This window comes from Triplophysa dalaica, chromosome 20 (assembly GCF_015846415.1).
Source record: "Triplophysa dalaica isolate WHDGS20190420 chromosome 20, ASM1584641v1, whole genome shotgun sequence".
In the NCBI taxonomy this organism is placed as follows: domain Eukaryota; kingdom Metazoa; phylum Chordata; class Actinopteri; order Cypriniformes; family Nemacheilidae; genus Triplophysa; species Triplophysa dalaica.
This window is the reverse complement of record NC_079561.1, coordinates 15064683-15082613: the sequence shown is the minus strand read 5'-3', so window position 1 is coordinate 15082613 and position 17931 is coordinate 15064683. Positions and strand designations below refer to the sequence as shown.

The window sequence follows — 17931 nt, the reverse complement described above, 5'->3', positions numbered from 1 at the left end:
ATCAGACCAGTATTTCATCAGAAAAAGAAAGGTATTCCAAGAGGGATTTTTCCATGCTATTGTGAATGATAGGCCTATTAACTGGACTCTATGCCATTCATTTTTTTGATTGTCGAAGGTACAGTTATTTTGGGAAAATAATTCTGTTAACAGGATTTTTTAACTATTAACAATCCTGTTAATTAAGTCCCAATTTCATTTTTTTTATTCATAAATGTTTCACTTATGTTGTTTTATTTTTCATGACAATTGTCATATCGTGTTGAACCTCCAATTTGTACGTATTAATAAAGAATGTGACGTGGGGTATTTTTATTGATATTGAATCATATTTTCACTTGAAAAAGTAAATTTAGATGCAGTGTTATAAAGCATATTTCAGACAAACTGAAAAAAACCTATTCAGTGTATAACATGATTGAAATCTGATTAGATGTAATATAAATGTGTTGCTCTGGAGCAAATGACTTTAATGTTATCAATGGAAAAGGCAAAAATGCTCATTAAATATAATTGAATGTTCATTTCTTCTCTGGTGGGTTTTCCTGATTAACTTACAATGATCATGTATTTTTACCTCTGTTCAGAAACTTGCTTAGAAGAACCTAAAAGAAGGCTAATCTGAAAAAAAAAACATGTCAAAAATGTATTAACTTGATTTTTGGGGGGTTCAATATGATGTACAGTGTTTGTATGAAATATGTAAATTTCTGTCAAGAAGAACCAGGGTGACTCGTGAGCCATGGTCACATGCAGTCGCAGTCTCACTGTTATATTCTGCCCGTCGAATACCTTGATCCAAAGGGGGTCAGATGGGGCTTGAGGAGTGGTTCAGGTCAAATGCGAGGGATATCCGAGTTAGAGGTTGCGCCAGTAACTGCAGATTTATCTCAAAATAGAGTATCGCCAGCACTGGTGTAAACTTAAAGAACATAAATAAAGGCATCTAAAGGCCTATACTGACACAGTGTCACCCTCAAAACTGTCCTCTGAGGCGCCTGAAGAAACCATCTAGCTGTCTCCCGACTCAGAATACAGGGGAGATACATGGCCAGGGTAAGCTCAGGCTGATATTGCTTCTTCCTCTATGGCTCCTCAATCTTCATGACAGCGAGTCGGATCTATATGGGTCTCGAACATTTGATGCATTCCTTAAGCAAAATATTTACGCTTGAACGCAATTGCCCTGTGCTTCACTGGTGCTATGCAGTGAAAATTCAGAATCGCAGGTGAAAGGATGTTTTCCTAAAGCATCAGCCACTGATGCAATGTTTAGTGAAGCATACTTGCAAGGGAACTGAAAATGCATCTAACCACCATCTACATATAAATTAATTCTTCCCAATGGCACACAAAAGTAGTGCAAAAATGTCAACAAAACTATGTAGCCTACCTAGTGATCTGTTAAATTACACATCCTTTTTAGCCCAACAAAGTGCAATTAATTTTGGCTTAAGATGTCACTGTCAATTAAAAAAAATCTGTAATTATTTCTACAAGTCCATTTGGTGACATTTTGCAACCTCTTACAAAATATATTGACAGTTCCTAAAATCCACATGCCAAAAACTATTTGAAGCATCATAAAAATGTTTATGATCAACACAAAGAGTATTACATATTACATTACACATGCATGAAATAGCATGTTTGAGCAGGACAAACAATAAAATGACAAACAAATATTTAGCAAATTACAGACACAAATAATGAATTGGCTAACATGCTTAAAGCATTATCTGCATACCTACTTCAACTATTAGCGGCAGTCCTAACGTAGGTGGCAAATAAAAATTAATATTTCAGATTATAAAGATTTTTTGTCAAAGCCCTTCACCATCCCCAGGCTTTAATATTGTGATCATCATTAACATATTATGTAAATATTCAAAGTCCATGCAACACTAAGATCATTTCTGAAGAGTGGGAAAAATATAGGAAAAAAATATAGGACAATTAACTTATGTTTCAAAAGCCTGATTTCTGACAAATGGAATGGTACTTCACTGATGCTAGGTACCCCAATATTTATTATTGTTAATAAATGTATTAAGGCTTACAAAATCATCATACATTAACAAATAAAAGCATATAAAGGTTTGTTTACTAAAAAACTTGTTTGGCTCTTTTTATTTAAGAGTGACAAATCCTGTTGGTTGAACAAAATTTTGAGTAAAACCATTCCTATCAATGGCATCATATAGATTCGCATATTGGGACATAAACAAACTTTTTTTTTATTACATCATGAATTTGCAACATAAGAGTGATTGTCCTAGGGAGAAAGTGGATCTAAAACCATAACTATATATTTAAAAATAAAAAAAAATCTCTAAGTGCCTTCTACAATTGCCCATATCTTTCCAGATTCATATAGGTTACATGATTATGAACATTCTCAATGAAAACAAAAACAACATATCTTCAAGCTCTGCATGCATAGTGACAAATTTATGAGTCCAATGTAGAACAAAACGCAGTTTCCTAAGCTTTCCAATCTGCAATTATTGTTGGCTCATTGACATAATGTTAAGATCTCTGATTTGCAATATGCTTTGGATAAAAGCATCTGCAAAATGACTGAATGTAAACATATTTTTTTTTACCATAGCAAGAAATAAAAACACCATTAAATAGATTTTTTATCATACATTAAAATTAATGGTCAAGGAATAAAGATGGATGATTTAACATACTTTGGTATATTAGAAAGGGATCTCGCTGTTGTGAGAATATTCACAATAATAAACAAAAACACATTTATGTCTTTGATGCTCAATCTTTTAGCTTACTCTCCAAGAAATCCTGGATTTTGTTGATTTTTTCTTCTTGTTGATCCAAGAGATCCATTATGACTCCCATTGGTGTCTTCTTTAGGCCGACAACCTCAATTTTGTTCTCCAACTTGTTCTTCATGCTGCGAAGTCTCAGAGAAGCATGGATGAGAATCACTGAAGAAGTAAAAGACAACAGTAAGGCACCAGCAACAACTCTCTGAAAAATGACTGCATTAAAGTCAACTTGGACCACACTGAGGGACTGAGGTATTTTCGTATTAAAATTAGATATTTTTTAATACGTTTTTATTCCAGCGTAACTCTGCAAAACAAATAGGCACTTTCTAATCATAAAGACTACTTATCATTAAAATATATGTTTCTGTATGACCTTTTCTGAGGACATACTGTGTATTACCCACTTAATATCTCTACCAGCCCAGAAGGCAGTGCAAATAAGGTAGTAAAACTCCTGAATGGGTTTGATCCTGAATTCATAAAATTTATTCAATCCAATGTCACAAAGCTGTGTTATGAAGAGGTATAAACCCTGAATTTAATTCCATTAAAAGAGCTTACGTTTGGTGAAGGCTCTTCACAAAACAGAGAAAACTAGATTATGCTCAGTTCGAACAGGCCAAACTAACTGTTAACATATGAAGAGGTCATGTCAACCGCTACAGAAATTGCTTTTTTGTAGAGATTACCTCTATAGATTATGCAACACATTTTTTGTTTAAGGGGGCCATAATTTTGAAATGATCCTGTTGAAAAATCTTAATTATTAATGTCTTTCTCTGTATCAGTGGTACTCAAATTTGGCTCGCTATATCAATATTCACGTGAAATTTAGCCCTAACCCAGAAAAAAAAACTGAACAAGCTAATCAATGTTTTCAGGAACAAAAGCTGCAGATTGTTTGGCTCATCAAATTACAATAATGGTTTATCCAACGCGATTTACAAATAAATAAGGTAAACAATGGAAGCAATTTGAACAACATAAGGACATCAAAAAGCATAAGAGCAGTAAAACTGGTCTCATGTAGCCTACCACAGCATACAGAGCAACGTTTCTTTTTTTTAAAGATAGAAGTATGGTGAGATATGGCTGAAACGATTTGTCTAATAAGTCGAATAATTAGAATACGAAAAATCATTGAGGCAACAATAATTGCTAATAAAAGCTTTGTTTAAACCATTTAACTAGAGTACACACAGAGCACCGCGTTTCCCCACGTAACGTTATTACTAACGCACAGCCCGCTAAACTCCATACATGTTACAGGGCTCTAAAGTCCATTCACCATTTTAGTCTGTTCACATGGTTGCACATACTTTCATGCTGATAAATAAGTGATAGCTTATTGAATCGGTGGACTGCTATTTTAATTAATCTGCTCCCCACTGATTCCACTACCCCTCATAACTTTAACTGTAATGCTGCTATTACATTGTTTACATTGCACTACAGGGCTGCCATGCATGACTGAACTGTACACACCAGTACTTCATGTTATCTGCTCTACCTGACTGTTTACACACACATAGCATCATTTGCACTCTATACTGCTCACTTGCACACCAGTAATTACACTGAATGCTCATTTGCACTAATGGACTACTCTCATAACTGCATTACCTCGTCTACTGCACTGTAACTTCAATAACTGCACCAACTTCTCTACTGTACTGTAACTCATCTATTGCATTACTGCATCTATTGCATAACTAACTGCATCTACTCATCTACTGCACTGTAACTTTAATAACCGCATTAACGCATCTACTGCACTGTAACCTTAATAACCGCATTAACGCATCTACTGCACTGTAACTTCAATAACTGCACTAACTCATCTACTGCACTGTAACCTTAATAACCGCATTAACGCATCTACTGCACTGTAACTTCAATAACTGCACTAACTCATCTACTGCACTGTAACCTTAATAACCGCATTAACGCATCTACTGCACTGTAACTTCCATAACTGCATTAAGGCATCTACTGCACTGTAACTTCAATAACTGCACTAACTAGAGGTCGACCGATATGCATTTTTCAGGCCGATACCGATACCGATTATTTCCATGCAAATTAGACCGATAGCCGATATTTTGAACCGATATATATATGGTGTAAAAACGTAAATTTATATAGAAATTAAGAACACATGCTCTGAAACATTTTAAATATTTTTAATTCTGACTGAGAAATCTTAATCATAACACTTATATTAATACTAATAAAAGAAAGAAGGGAGCACCCAGCAGAATTCTGTGAACATTTTGTAAACCACAAGCAACACAGTAAAAAACAACAAGCAACAAATGAAAAAATGAATTGAATGTAACAAATTATATTTATTTATGGAAATAAATATGTTCTGATGACTTTAACATTGCATACAATACTTTTCAATTAATCATTATGCTAATCATTGGATTAACTAGCACAATTTGAATTTATATATTAAGTGTAAATAATTGAATTGCCTTCATAGCTTTATTGTGTATGTTGTTGAAAAGACCGCAATATTTTCATGAAGCTATAACATGAGCATGAGAGCGCTCTGACTGAAGACCGACGATTCAAGTTCTTTATGCTTTAAAATGTCTTGTATTTTTGAAATGGCGTCATTTTAAGTGACGTGCAAAACGGCAGCTATTACATTACAAGAAACGCGTGTGCAGTGTGCTGCTCGCTTGCAGCGCAAATCATTGTTATACTGAGGATGTGAATTATATCTACATGATAATAATGCGTAAATCCCGCGGAACCTACAGGAAACCCGCAAAGCTGCTCCGAAATTCAGGCACTTATTATATTGAAGTGTTTTGCATCTTCAGTGCAGTGGATTGAGATTTATTTCAACGTCTGATGCTGCTTTACCTCATAGAGCATGAACCCGAAGCAGCGCTTTCGGTGTGACAGTGAAAAAAGACTTTCTGTTCAGCAGCCTCCCGTGTTGATTGGCCGGACTCGTGACTTAGTCCCAACAAATCAGAGGGGCAGTGGGCGGGCATTACTCTAGGCAAACCCCTAGAGTGACGTGTTCCGACTGCTCTCGCTAAATCCTTGGCTGCGTCAGAGCCAAAAAGCGCATTTCAAAATTAAATGACTTTATCGGCAAATCGGCTTTGAAAATGATCGATATCGATTATCGGCTAAATCCTTAATATCGACGCCGATAATCGGCCAATTCGATAATCGGTCGACCACTAGCACTAACTCATCTACTGCACTGTAACCGTATAACTGCATCTACTCATGTATTGCACTATAAATTCAATAACTGCATTAACTCATGTACTGCACCGTACCTTTAATAACCGCATCAACTCATCTACTGCACTGTAACTTTAATAGCTAATGTCTGTAACTTATGCACACTCAAGTCCCTTGCACTATTGTATAATCTATATTGTTATCTGTTCATAACCACCCGTACATTAATGTTCACAGTATATAGCCTTCTGTTTATATTGTTCATAGTACATACCGACTGTCATATTTTCACAGTACATGCCCATTGTATAGTATTTTCCTAATATTGTATTCTGTATTTATTCACACTGTATATCCTGCACTTGCTAATTGCACTTCTGGTTAGACCTAAACTACATTTCGTTACACTGTACTTGTATATGTGTTATGACAATAAAGTTGAATCTAATCTAATCTAATTAGTTTTAGTCTTTTTTGTGAGTGAAACTTGTTTTCCGGCTGCATTGAGTCCATAAAACGAGATGAAGACTAGTGGATGCCGAATCCTGTTATTTAAACATGTGATCTGGCTGTTCTGCATGTCTGAATGAATGAACTGCACAGTTTAACGTGCTATACGTGTGATGCTCATGAATTTGTATGCCTCTGTGCTAAATATATTACCATTTATTTAATAGTAAAAAAAAAGAAACAAACTAATTTAGATAAACTAAATGCATCATGCATAAACTGAAGTTAGTTGTTTACCTTTGTAATTACACTTTCTATTTTATTAATGTTTTCTTATTTATACATTTGTATTATATTGCATTTTGATTATTAAATTGAGTATTAAATGGGTTTACTTTTCACAGATTTTAATGTATACAATTTCAGCAATAAAATTATGTTCTTTCTTAAAAGGAAACAAAATAGTTGTTCCATTTTAAAAGACCTGTCTTATGTTATCTTGTAGAGTTGAGCCGGATACTCGGCTGAAACGAGTATCCGGTACGGATAAAGCACTTTTGCCGAGTACGAGTATTATACGAGTCAATATCTGTGCTCGGATTGAATAAAAATCCTCATTGGGTAGCTGACTGTGTCTGCGATCTGTGATAGTCACAGCGCCACACCCCTACACACATACAGATGTATTGTGTTGCTGACTGTGTCTGCAGCTCTCCCTCTCCGTCTCTCCCTCAGTCACTCAGGTTCGCGGGTCTTTTCCGTTAACGTTTAGGGTTTCTTCAGCTTCAGGTTTGTTTTTTATTTCGGTTTGTGGTACTTAATTATTAACCAGTAGAGTTTGGTAAACGTGGGGTTTGTTCAGACGTGGTGCTTGGTAGAATGCGACTCGCGTTGCGTCTCTGCCTGTCTTTTTTAAACCGTCAGCTGGCTCTAACCAGTTTTTAATTAAAAGTTAAAAAAATAAAGTTATGTTGAGATGAAAACTCTTGTTCATTAGATTTTACTTCATAATTGCAACCGCATTTGTTGTATTCATTGTTGCAAAACTTATTCTGTATATAGTTTGTTTGTCATCGTGATCAAAACCATTGATCTGAAGCTCAATGCTGATGCTGTCATGTAAATATTTTTCTAATCAGCATTAAATATAACAATTTCTGATCAACCCATATCAATTGCATGCTTAAAATAACATACCGGTTAAAACGGGGCGGGGCGCCCATCTCAAGACAACCCGACCCAATTTCCGGGTTAAATTCCGCCCACTTCCTGGTTAGGCCCCGCCCAGTCCGAGTACAGATACGGATACAGATAATTCATATGGTTATCAGATACAGATACAGATAATTCTGTACTCGCTCATCCCTATTATCTTGTATGTTTAGTACTTCTCTTTAATAAAGAAAAAGTATTTATTATCCGAACACCCAATTAATCGATGGAAAAATCTGTAGAATTCTCGATTACTAAAATAATCCCTATTGTGTCCCTAATAAAGCCCTATTGTGAGAGCGTGACTGCTTCATGCTTTTGAATTGCTCCTGCTGTTAATGTGATGCGCCAAACAATCTGCATAGCCCTGCATTAAGTCTAACGCAACCGTTCCTGAATCATATTTAATCAAATGTCAAGAAAGAAATTTTGGTTTTTGGCATAAGGTAAAATTAAGTAAACCTCAACAATAAACCAGGGCTGGGCCAGAGCAGTAGTGGGGGAGAGGCATTCGATACTCCGGTTTGAATATAGTTTTTATACCATCCATTGAAATTAATTAGATCACATTGCTTTGTTACTGAAAGTGGCCGTTGTTGTGAAATTCCTCTAGCAAAATTAAAAAGCCGTTTTCTTTTTTGATTGCAATTGCTGGTTAAAGGGGCATAACCTGTTTTTCACTTTCACAAATGAATAGTACTTTTGGCGCTACTTTCATCAGATCAGTGTCCTGTTGTATTTTTCCTGATGGTGCTTACTATGTTCAAACAAACACATTCTATCTTGCTGTTCCACTAAATACTTTCAAGGATAAATGTGATGATAATCATAAGCAGAATAGAAGGATCTGGTACTCACATAGCATGGGAAATGTAATACCAAAGAGAAAAACCATCACCCCTCCACACAAGGATAGCAGGAAGTAGCTGATTCCCATAACAGCAACCACAAACAGAGTCGGATTCTTCCTCTTAAAGTTCTTGATCACAGTCTGGTTCTCTCCAGCCCACACAGAACCCATGAAGACCAGAGCTACAACAGCGCCACCAAGAAACATGCCCAAGGGGTTCAGAACACTGCAGAATTAAAAAAAAATCATTAGGTAATTTAATGCACAATAGTGAAAAACACTATTTAGATATCAACCTGTATGGTCATTTAGCCTGCTTATTGACTGGTTAACAAAAAATATACAGCGGGGAAAATAAGTATTTGACACATCAGCATTAGTAAGGGGATTTCTAGGTGGGCTATTGACACAAAATTTCCATTAGTTCTCTGCATAGATTTTCTATGGGATTTAGGTCAGGTGATTGACTGGCCATTCAAGCAGCTTGATTTTCTTTTTGAAACCACTTCATTATGTCCTTGGCCTTGTGTTTGGGATCATTGTCTTGCTGAAATGTCCGCCCTCTTTTCATTTTCTGCTTTCTGGTAGATGGCAGCAGATTTTTATACAGAATGTCCTGGTACAGTTCTCCATTCATCCTGCCTTCAATAATATGAAGTCTGCCAGTACCCCTTTATGAAAAGCAGCCCCAAACCCTGATGCTTCCACCCCCAAACTTAACTGGTATGGTGTTCTTGGGGTGGTGGGCAGTGCCATTTCTTTTCCAAACATGGTGTGTAGAATGACTGCCAAAAAGTTCAATTTTGCTTTCATCTGACCATACTATAGTCTCACAATAATCCACAGGCTTCTCAAATGCTCTTTCGCAAACTTTAACCGAGCCTCAACATGCTTTTTGTTCAGCGATGGAGTCTTGCCTGGTGAGCGTGCATGGATGCCATGGCGGTTCAGTGCATTGCTTAAAGTTTTCTTTGAAACAACAGTACCTGCTGATGCAAGGTCTTCCTGAAGTGCTGCCCGAGTGGTTCTTGGCTCTTGGAGAACTCTCCTGATTATTCTTTGGACTCCTCGGACAGGGATCTTACATGGAGCACCTGATCGTGGCCGGTTTATGGTGAACTGATGCTCTTTCCATTTCCGGATAATGACTCCCACAGTGCTCACAGGAACATTCAGCATTCTGGAAATGCGCCTATAACCATTACGATCACAATGCTTTTCAACAATAAGATTACGAAGATCTACAGAGATATCTTTGCTTTTACCCATCATGAAGTCTTTCCTGTGTGCCTCCTAGGTAATGAGAAGCCTTTATAGCCCATCAATTAGGACTAAAGCAGCTGATATGAATTAGTACTGATATGGGGAAGGGGTTCTCTCTCAATACTGACAGATTTCAGGTGATCTCCTGGCTTTCTATGCCATTTTGCACCTTGTTACCTTCATGTGTTCAATACTTATTCCGTGTCATTTCACTTTATTTATTATGACTGAACTTGTATACTCAAATGTTCTGATTTCTTTGCATGAATTCAATATTTGGCTTGATGGCTACATCTGGTGGAAATTTTGTGTCAATAGCCCACTTAGAAATCCCCTTACTGATAAAAATGCTGATGTGTCAAATACTTATTTTCCCCGCTGTATATATTTGTGAACACAGTCACATAACAACCATGTTTTGTCATAATATCATATTAATTTGTGTTCCTATACTTTAACTATATCATGGTTAAACCGATTTACACTAATGAAACTATGGTGAATTTGTGGTTACTGCAAAAACTATAGTTAAACTATGCTTACTAAAGTAAAGATATATTTAATTTTCATAAGGGCTTTTATTGAGATACCAGCATATCACAAATTAACACATGTGCATTTCTTAAAATTATGCACACAGGAATTGATCAGAACAGAAGAATTCCGATTCCTATTCTTATCGATTCCAGTCCAATTCCTAGCCTTTCAATTCCCAACCCTAGTCCATAGCCATGGTCTACTTACAAAAAGGACAGAACCTTTTCACAAAGCTACTATTTGTATGAACAGGACCAACGCTGAAATGCTGTGCGTTGTGTAGAATGAATCTAAACTGTTCCCTTTATTTCAATTATTTGTATTATTGTTATTATACTATTCACCTTAATGCACCATTATACTAAATCTAGTAGCCAACTAGTAACAGTGTAGCAAATGTGAACTACAAAGGTTTTGTTTTGTACTAGCAGCATTACATTAAAATATTAAAAGTACGATATATAAAAGTTCTTTGATTTTTATGAGGTGGTAGCAACAGAGCTTCATTCAATACTGTCTTAAAACTAAAATAGTCAACAGAATACTCAGATTAAATTGAGAGACAGAGTTGCATCAACTCCGTTGACTACAATGGAACAGTTTTTTCATAGCAATGCTTTTCATCTCAATAGTTCCTGCAAGTTACTACTACCGCATGGAGCTGTGGCTGAAGAAATTTAATGAATAAAAATGTAAAGAAATAAAGAATCAAAGGAAAAAACATAACTTACTGGAACTATCTGAAGGCTCCATAAATCACGTGATGCTCGAAAAACGTAAACTTCAGTTGCAACTTCTTGTCGCTGGTTCTGGGAATACTGAAATGTGGATGTTTGCAAGCCATTTCATATTAGACTTAGGCAAGTTGTTTTGGTTGACCCATACCAAACTAGTGTTATACCGATTTTCTAAACATTTACATGTAACGCATGGCTCCAGACTGCGACTAAAACGGTCGCATTTGCGACAAAAGTGATTTTTTGCAGAGATCGCAACTGGTGACCATGCAAATTTACTCATCTTTAAATTGTTCCAATTGAAGCGCCGTACTTAAAAAAATCCAGTGTACCGAATGCCTAAGGAAGAGAGAGCTGTGCATGTTAACCTCACTCCCGACCCCAAGAGGTGCTCTAGCGACAGACACAAGAGGCTGCGTTCCACAGAAAACTCCATGAAATTCTGTGGATTTCAGCGATTGTCATTGACAAATATACAAACACAACATGACAAATTGCTATGATGCTCTGTTTGTCGTGACAGATTTTTAGCCTGAGAACGAACAATGTGATATTTGAGATGTTATAAACGAAATGCTGCTCATAGTTAAATACAATACTGGCTTTCTGTTGCAATCGTTCACTTACTGCTATTAGCAAAACATGGTTGATGTACATACAGTATTGTAGATACAGTATTTATGAATGTGTAAATTATAGAAACAAAAGCTTATTGTTTGATTCAGACTGCTGTCTGTATGCTTTCTGTCTTGAGACCTGTTAGACATGTGGCTATGAAGAAAACTTTTCTGGGTTGCTCTGGAAGAACATCTATTATTTGTTTATTAAGAAATTGAAGGTTTAAGAATTGTTAACTAGTGTAAAGCAGGCTTGGTACATGATTTTCAGGGGATAAAAGAGAACTAATGGTTACCTTGTTTTCTGCAGTGAATGTTTTCAAATAAATGCAGTTGTCCACATTTTTGCCTTTTGTTTCAGAATTAGGGAATTTTATATTAACATTTAGATACATTGGTTATTGGCTTCCAGTGTAAAAGAATTATCAGTTATCGGCCAAAATTTACACATCGGTGCATCCCTGAAACAAAGGTTATGTGAACAAAACCTATGAGAGGGAAGATATACATACAACACAATAACTAAAAGTTTGTCATTTAAAAATGTAAATTCATGTTCATGTGGCTCTTATAAAAAATATTTGGTGCTTGTGTTTTTTCTCTATTGGAGCCAATGGCTCCTTAACTGATTTGTCTGGAGCCCTGTTATGTAAATGTTAAGTTTCCCCAGCGTTTTGTAACCTTATTTCTTTAAACATTCTACGCAGATGTATTTGAAACAAATTTATAGATTAAAGTATTGTTAACACTGTAAACATTTAGAAAAGCAATGTAAAATTTTGTTTGTTAAACCACTAAACGTTTTTTGCATGAGAAGAAAATGTTTACTTACGGCTTTGCTATGTGTATTTCTCCCGGCCTGAAATCAGCTACAAAATAAATATCAGTAGCCGTAATTCCACGAAATATCAATGTCAAGTTCAAATGTTTTAGTCCTAAAAGGTTTAAAAGTACCCTTTAACAGACAGATTTGGTCAGCGTTCCAGAGAGACAACAACAGATCAACCAATTTCTGAGTCTCCAGCAGGGGACTGCAACCGATCGACCAGAGTATTGTATAACTTTTTGACTATTAGTGCATTTTGATCAGATATTTGACCCTGGACAACAAAACCAGTCTCATGGGTCAAATTTTCGAAATTGAGCTTTTGACATAATCTGAAAGCTGAAAGCTGTCTATTGGTGTATGAGATTATTAGAATTGGTCGATATCTGGTTGAGATACAACCGTTTAAAACTCAGGAATCTGAGAGTGCAAAGAACTAAATGTTGAGAAAATTGCCTTGAAAGTTTTTAATCAGGGACACTGTGGCAGGCCATCCACTCACAAAAATAAAAAAAAAAATTATATTTACGGTAGGAAATTTACAAAATATCTTCATGGAACATGATCTTTACTTAATATCCTAATGATTTTAGGCATAAAAGAAAATTCTATAATTTTGACCCATACAATGTATTTTTTTTAGTCTTTTACTTAAAATGTTCCCGTGCTACTTAGGACTGGTTTAATACCTGGATCAAGGGTTGCTGTTATATCTCTTTCTGTTCAATGGATTATGCAGATTTGATATGTACAGTTTGTAATTTTTCATAATTTCACTTTGCTAATTTTAAATTAGGGACGAGTGCACGAATGTTTGAATATTTGACCCGCAAAAACTATTCGAATATTAAAAATACTATTTGAATATTCATACTTTTAATAAGAATAAATCTTCTTTAAAAAACACAAGGATAAATTACCGCTACAGAAGACCTTAGAATTGTCACGTCTTATTTATCACTTCTTCACATAATCTGTAATGATTTTATAATATAAAGAAAGAAAATATAATTTGTATATGTTCCTTAGTGCACTCAGATCACAGGCTAGTTTAAATATTTTAAATTACACATCAGGTAGCTTACAGTTGTCTGTCCAACTCCATTCTAATTAGGGATGCACCGATCCGATACTCTGGATCGGAATTGGGGCCGATACGGGTCATTTTTGCTGGATCGGGTAACAGACTGACGGTTCCCTTCAATCTGATCCGTAGCGACACCCGTGGATGTCACTCTAAGCTTCAAAAAGGACTAACTATCATGAAATTACCATAAAAGTTGTCATGCACTGTATTCGATGTCATGTATTTTGATAGCTTTATGTGAGGAATAAACCAATATAGCATATTTAAAAAACTCTGACCTCAGCTGGTGCGGTCTTCTGTCAATCTCAATCCATCATGCGTGTGTCCGGGAACAGTCAGGACATTACTCGTTCCAAAGTTTTCAATATTTATATTTATCAATATAGATCATAGACTTTGGTTTTGTTTAAAATGCATTTTGCCGGAGACTGTACTCGCTGAGTGTAACGTTATTAGATTCAAGCACTGGAAGCCGTCTATGCGTCATTCATACACAATAACTATTTTTTTAACTTTAGGATGGATGCAATGTACTATGATTTAAACACATAACATATCTCTTCTCTTTGTGTTATAACTAATTTGAACTATCAGGGATGCTCGTGAGTGAAGCGGGTGCATTAAGCGTGTCATTATGCGTCTTATGCGCATGACTTTTAATAACGTAGAAGCGAATGTATTAAGCGCATCATTTTGGTTCCAGGATGTGCATGAGCGAGTTTGGAGACTTTTATACTGTGATAGTTTTGTGTAATAAACAGAGATTTATTTGTTAAATGATTAACAATAATTACTTTAATCGTGGCCTATTGGTAAGAGAGTCGACTGGTGATTCTCAGGAATGGCTGGTAATGATTGAGGTCCCCTTGAGCAAGGCACCCTACCCCTACTTGCTCCCCGGGCGCTGCAGTGATGGCTGGCTGCCCACTGCTCCGGGTGTACGTGTGCTCACCACTTGCTGTGCGTGTGTTCACTACTATCTGGATATGTTAAAAGCAGAGGTCACATTTCGGGTACAGGTCACGATATCTGACAAATAGGTCACTTTCGTTTCACTTTCATTTTATTACATAACTTGTTCGGAGTGAGGGTCAAGCCTGTTTACTTTATTTATTATTAACATCATAAACAATCAAGCCAGATATTCTTGTTAGATCTGTGTTTTGTTACTGGGAGCTGGAGAATAGCAACGATTTTTCTTATTGAATTCAGTCTCAGAAGGTTTAATGTTAGCATGCTAACTTGCAAAACATGATAAAACACAAAGTATAGAGGGAGAGCATAGCATACTCTCTATTGCAGTGCATACTCTCTATTGACTCTATGCATGATCAATTCCATAGTTTGTCTCAGCCAGCTCAGTTACCAGTGCAATTAGCACCCATAGTGAACAATGAAGCTTTTCACTAAATCGTTTAAAGATTCACCTAGGATTACGGTCAACAACGTGTGTCAAATTATCCAAACACTACATCATACATCGACAACCAAAAAGGGGAAAGGCTTCAAACTAGGTCTGGGCGATATATCGTGCGATTCTTCTTATGTTTTAAGTTTCTCAATGACTTACGGTTAAATGCCGCCACATCCGAACGCCAGAGGGGGCTCTTGCGCAGAAATTCCGAATATGAGAAACAGAAGAAGAACAATTAATTGCAGGAAATGCCAGTGGACATATTTTATCGCTGTTCTTCAAACCTTTTCAAGCCACCGAAGTTCGCGTTGTATGTGCGCGGCTAGCCTGCTACAACTCCTGATCCCGCTCCCGGGGTCCTATGTCGAGCTTTTAGCTGCATCAATTTTGCCTGTAGTAGAGGTAGTGATCATTTGCCATCGTCTACTGAGCATTTGCCATCGTCTACTGAGCTGGTGATTTTGATGAGTTGGTGAACAGAAATAAATGGACTGCATAACTGTCAGGCAATAAGGCAATGAAGAAAAAAACGCTATAGCTTGGTGTCATTCTATCTATAGGCTTTGATATCTTAGCAGTTTTTTTTGTAATTGCTCGGAATACAATGTGTGCACAACCGTAGGCATTTTTGTTACTTTAGTGATTCACCTTTTGTTCTTCTGAACCTTTCCTCATACATGCTGCAGCTTCTGTGCTTTGGCCTATACCTGCTGCTAGTTTATGGTTATATATGATTTCAATGTTGTTGTTATAAATATTTTTATTAGTGCTCACTTTTATTGTAGTATTTAAAATTGTATTGTGTGTTTGCAGTGTGACAAATATACTTTTATATAATATTTTTGTTATTTTAGCTATTAGTCCAGATATTTAAAAGGTTTTTATTTTAATGTAACAAGTAAGTTTCCACGCTGTCTGCGCGAAAAGGCCTGTGACTTTACATGACTGGAAACACCCAGCTGAAAAAGGGTGGGTCCGTTTTAAAAAACATTCCACATATCAACGACTTTTACAAGAGAATTTCACACGTCATGGTTAACAAAACACAAAGTAATTTGATCAAATTCTGCTTTGAAATACTGCATCGGACTAAAGGGCGTCCTTAATGGTAGCTCGACAAGCTAGATATACACAAATATATTCAATACCAACAACTTTGTAAAATGCTTTAGCAATCCACCAGTAGACAATAAAGCTAACTTGTTATATAGCTATTCAATCTTAACTTACCCGACAATCAAAATCACGACGATGGCAGCAGCAAAATAATTCGTCTGATAATAGAGCAGATTACTGATCACTCTATTATTCCATTTGCTCAAATCAGATACATCAGGTTTAGAGAATCTGTCAACACCCGGAAAAAAATCCTCCCAGGGTCTCAGCGGTCCGATTTCCATCCCTGACATGATGCTACCGGATGCTACCCAAACACTGACACTGTCATTCACACAGCAATGCTCTGACACGCACCATCAAGTGGGTGGAGCTTAAGGTCACGAAAATTGTATCTGATTTATATTTCACTTTATCTTGTCATTTTCTTGTCTGTACACGTTTCTCAGTGCCATTAATATGGTGATTATTTTTTATAAAATCCTGTTCCGACTGTTGCTAAAGTAATAGCGATGATATGTTGCCATGTGGTATCTGTTACATATCTCCACGCTTTCTGGAATGGACGAATCACAGTCGTCTATTAGTACTTCGTCGCATACGTCATAAATATTTTTTTATTTCTGAATATTAACGTCTATATGTGACCATTAGTTTAGATAAGCAAAAGTTGTTGTGATATATAACACATAAAGTATATTTTGGTTGAACAGCGAGAAAAAAAGTACAAAATCCTTAAATTGAATGTACGTCATGTTCATTTCATGAATGTTGTCACCAGTTTTTCACATAATGCGTATTCAGGCCCTGTGAGTTAAATATAAGGATTGATATATAAGATCATTGAGATTTGGTCAACTTTATGATGATTTTGAAATGATGAGCAACTTTCGGGAGCGACTACCAATAGGAGTACAGCTGCGGAGCTCACATCATCCGTATCTCCTCTGTTACTGCAAGTTTGTTTATGAATACTTCTAGGACAACCAAAGCTAGCAACGCCTTCCACAGACCTTGTAGCGAGAGACTGGCAAAACAGTCACTGGTGGTCTGAATCATAGACGGTATCCGCTTCCTTCCATTGTAACGAACATATCGTTAAATGTCTGACGATGGGCGCTTACTTAGCCAGGGCATGCACAGTAGTGGGCACGAAGTGCAGTCCGGTTTCAAGGTCCTGCCCATATTCCCTAGGGACTCAATCTTAAATGAATAAATCATGTTACTGCACAGATTTTTTATAACATTTTATAACATCTTATAACTGAACAGAGCCCCCTGCCCAGCCGCCAGTGCCCGCTCCCCAGGCGCCAGAGCCCGCTGCCCAGCAGGTCCCATCCGACCTCCCTATGATCACCTAGATTCAGCCCAAATCTTTTTGGGGGGACACCAAAAGGGAGGGTTAGCCTGATCGGCTAGATCGGTCGTCGGGCTCTCGGTGCGGCCGGGGCCCTCCAGGCCTCCCGAGCGGCCGGCACCCTTCAGGCTCTCGAGCAGCCGGCGCACTCCCGGCCTCCCGAAAGGCCGGCGCCCTCTGGATCTCCCGAGCTGGGTGTGTCGTCCTGGGGGCCTCCCGTCCCCACACCTGTGTTCCCTGCAACGGCTTCCACGGGGCCCACCCCCACTTGAACCTTTTTAGGCGCGAGGACGTGCCTTTTAGAGGGGGGGGTAATGTCACAGTTGTTTTATGTTTTGGTTGTTTTTTTCCTTCTGTGTCTGATTTCATTATTACTTAATTAGTCCCTCACCTGTTTCAGTTTCCCTCGATTAAGTTTACCCTTGTATTTAAGCCCTGTGTTTTCCTCAGTTTGTTG

General features: G+C 37.1%; 1 protein-coding gene across 1 annotated transcript; it reads right to left on the bottom strand.

Annotated features, from left to right (window-relative positions):
* Positions 1-2114: 2114 nt before the first annotated feature.
* arl6ip5b (ADP-ribosylation factor-like 6 interacting protein 5b) lies at positions 2115-16446 on the bottom strand. The gene is made up of 3 exons (XM_056733503.1): positions 16232-16446; positions 8529-8746; positions 2115-2951 (listed from the first exon to the last, which is right to left on the bottom strand). Exons 1-3 carry the CDS (start codon positions 16408-16410, stop codon positions 2776-2778), a joined length of 573 nt encoding a protein of 190 aa, XP_056589481.1. The 5' UTR covers positions 16411-16446; the 3' UTR covers positions 2115-2775.
* Positions 16447-17931: the final 1485 nt, after the last annotated feature.

Coding starts and splice junctions, on each gene's coding strand:
- arl6ip5b (XM_056733503.1), bottom strand. CDS start 16,410: ATGTCAGGGATGGAAATCGGACCGCTGAGACCCTGGGAGGATTTTTTT. Junction 8,747..16,231: donor GTCGTGATTTTGATTGTCGG/GTAAGTTAAGAT, acceptor TTAATTCTGCAG/TGTTCTGAACCCCTTGGGCA. Junction 2,952..8,528: donor TATTACATTTCCCATGCTAT/GTGAGTACCAGA, acceptor TTACTTCTTCAG/TGATTCTCATCCATGCTTCT.